At 29.5% G+C, this 2,500-nt stretch overlaps 2 protein-coding genes across 3 annotated transcripts in view; one reads left to right on the top strand and one right to left on the bottom strand.

Moving 5' to 3' along the window:
* The window catches only part of LOC113804907 (monomeric sarcosine oxidase), an 8,095-nt gene extending 5,832 nt beyond the window's left edge, over positions 1-2,263 (top strand). For both annotated transcript variants that reach the window (XM_027355823.2, XM_070129722.1), the window contains exons 8-9: positions 865-1,011; positions 1,769-2,263. In XM_027355823.2, the coding sequence (XP_027211624.2) occupies positions 865-1,011; positions 1,769-2,010 (389 nt within the window). In that variant the 3' untranslated portion in view covers positions 2,011-2,263. The remainder of the gene's footprint in view (positions 1-864; positions 1,012-1,768) is intronic.
* LOC113804908 (monomeric sarcosine oxidase) overlaps positions 1-2,500 on the bottom strand; it is a 17,449-nt gene that overhangs the window by 14,695 nt on the left and 254 nt on the right. The window lies entirely within an intron of this gene.

The following is a 2,500-nucleotide window of genomic DNA, read 5'->3' as shown; positions in this document are numbered from 1 at the left end:
GTAGAGGAGATCCAAATGAGAGAAAAAAAGAAACAGAAAATTAATCCAAAATGGTGATATATATAAAGAAGAAGAAGAAGAAAAAAAAAACATTGAATGTGAAAAAGAAAAAAATAGTGCTTATATTACCTAACACTTTTAGTTGCAGAGGCAGTGCCATTAAGCAATTCTTTATTATACAGTGTTTATGTAATGTTCTCTGAAAATAATCTTGATCAAAATGGATGCTCATTGTGAAAAGATGGAAAAATGTATATATGATATACATAAAAAATATATAAATAAATAAAGTTGTATATACATCTATATATATCTATATCTATATCTATCTATCTATCTATCAATATGTTTGTGTATCTGTGTGTGTGTGTATGCATATGCATATGCACAAGTATAAGAATAAGTATGTGTATATGTATATATATATATACATACATACATATAGTTTAAATTTATACATCATTTCTGTAGAAAAGACATTAGACGAGAATAAAATATAAGTATAAGTATAAGTGTATATGTATATATATATATATATACATACATACATATAGTTTAAATTTATATATCATTTCTGTAGAATAGAGAAGACATTAGACGAGAATAAAATATTCAACCTTTCAGATTGGAAATTATTTAATTTCTTGCTAAAAACTAGATTGATAAAAATTATATTCAAATATACAACATGATGTTAGTAAAAGTGCATGGTATATGGCGTCATGCCATTTACCTTTAACTGATTCTGAGGATATCAACATGAAAATAATAGAATATTATGGGTTATTGTTATACCTGTAAATATCCATGTTATTGCACCATATTATACCTTTGCACTTAATTCTCCTTTTATTCTCAATGCAGGCCACTGGTATGTGAAGCTTGGTCATGGCAGGGTATATGAAGAGAAGATGAGAACGCTCTCAGAAGTGAGTGAGTGGTATGCCAAGCAGACAGGTATTCCAGAATGTGTTGATTGCTTGACACGATATATGAAATATATGCTACCAGGTGAGTATGTGAGGGAGTATTTTTATTTGCAAGAGTTGTTTGTTTTTTATATGTGAGTATAGGTCAGATGTATCACTACAAACTGTTGATACAATAGATGATGTCCAAAAAAAATTTAGCCTAATTCTTAGTAGTTTTTAAAAGTTATTAAGCTTTCTGGATAATAAGATCATGAGTAGTCAAATAGGATAATGAAAAATTGTGTAAGGACAATTTTACTTGTATCTTGATGGATTAAAAGTAAGATCAAGTGGAAAAATATTGAGGTACCTGTAACTTGACCCTAAATTTTAAAATATTTGTATGTATTTTGAAGCAGATTCTGTGTCCAAGACATAGTTTGACATAAATTATGTTATTTGGGGTATTATATACAACTTCAAACCAAAAAGCCACTGACTTTGCTGAAATTAATTTATTTGTACTGACAATACTCTGGAAAAGTAAAAAAGAAAAGAAAAAAAAAATATGGCTTACTGTTTACTGATAATACTTGTTGAGAGAGTAAGATCAAATCTGTTTATCAACCCAGTGTTCCTTCTTTATTTTATTGAAAACTAAACTTTTTTTTTATCTTGGTCATATATTACATAGTTAATGAGAAATAGAGAGATAAAATTTCATTAGCAGTGAAAAAACATGAGCTAAGCTATGACTATGTGCAACTTGTAAATTTAGTTTTACATTATACAATTTACAGGTAATTGTGAGGGAAAAAACATTTTTAATAACTTTTTTTTTCTTCCTCTATTTTAAGGTTTGAAAGTGGAAGAGGTGTCAGGAGATGGCTGCCTTACATCCCACACACCAAATAATGAGCCTTACATCGACCTTATAGCTCCTGGCTTTGGTGTTGCTTTAGGGGGTAATGGTTATGCAGCCAAAGCCAGTGATGAAATCGGAAGACTTGCGGCTCGACTTGTGCTGCTTGGAGAATGGAAGTCAGAAATACCAAAGGACAGAGTCAAAATTATTTGGAAAGCAGAAGCACATCTGTGATCCAATTTGATGGATGTAGATTTCATGATACTCTGAATGGGATTAAGTATTATTTTTTTCCCTTTTTAAGAATAATTAATCTTAAAAAGTTACTATTATTCAATTAATTTTCTAATTTGTTTCATATACTTGGCATAGCATCTCTTAGGTACTTGTGCTACCTCATAACTATGCAAATGTTGGTCACTTGATTAATATTACATAATGTTTATGTAATGTACATAAAGTAAATAAATAAATAGTTTTGTTTCTTGTATTGTCGAAGTACTATCAGTATATTTAAGTTTAACCCATTATCTCGTTTTCTGTATATGGATGGGACCCAGGGGCAACTATATACTGTACATTACTAACAGTCTCCCATGCAAGAATAATAAAATGATAAATGGATTAAGAAGCTGTATCGTAGCAGAAATGGTTCTATGAAGATTCAATATCGCAAAGTTGGCAACAAATACTAAAGTTACTGCAAAGGAGAAAAGTGAATAAT

Source organism: Penaeus vannamei, chromosome 14 (genome assembly GCF_042767895.1).
Source record: "Penaeus vannamei isolate JL-2024 chromosome 14, ASM4276789v1, whole genome shotgun sequence".
Classification (NCBI taxonomy): Eukaryota; Metazoa; Arthropoda; class Malacostraca; order Decapoda; family Penaeidae; genus Penaeus; species Penaeus vannamei.
This window is presented reverse-complemented; position numbering and strand designations above follow the sequence as displayed.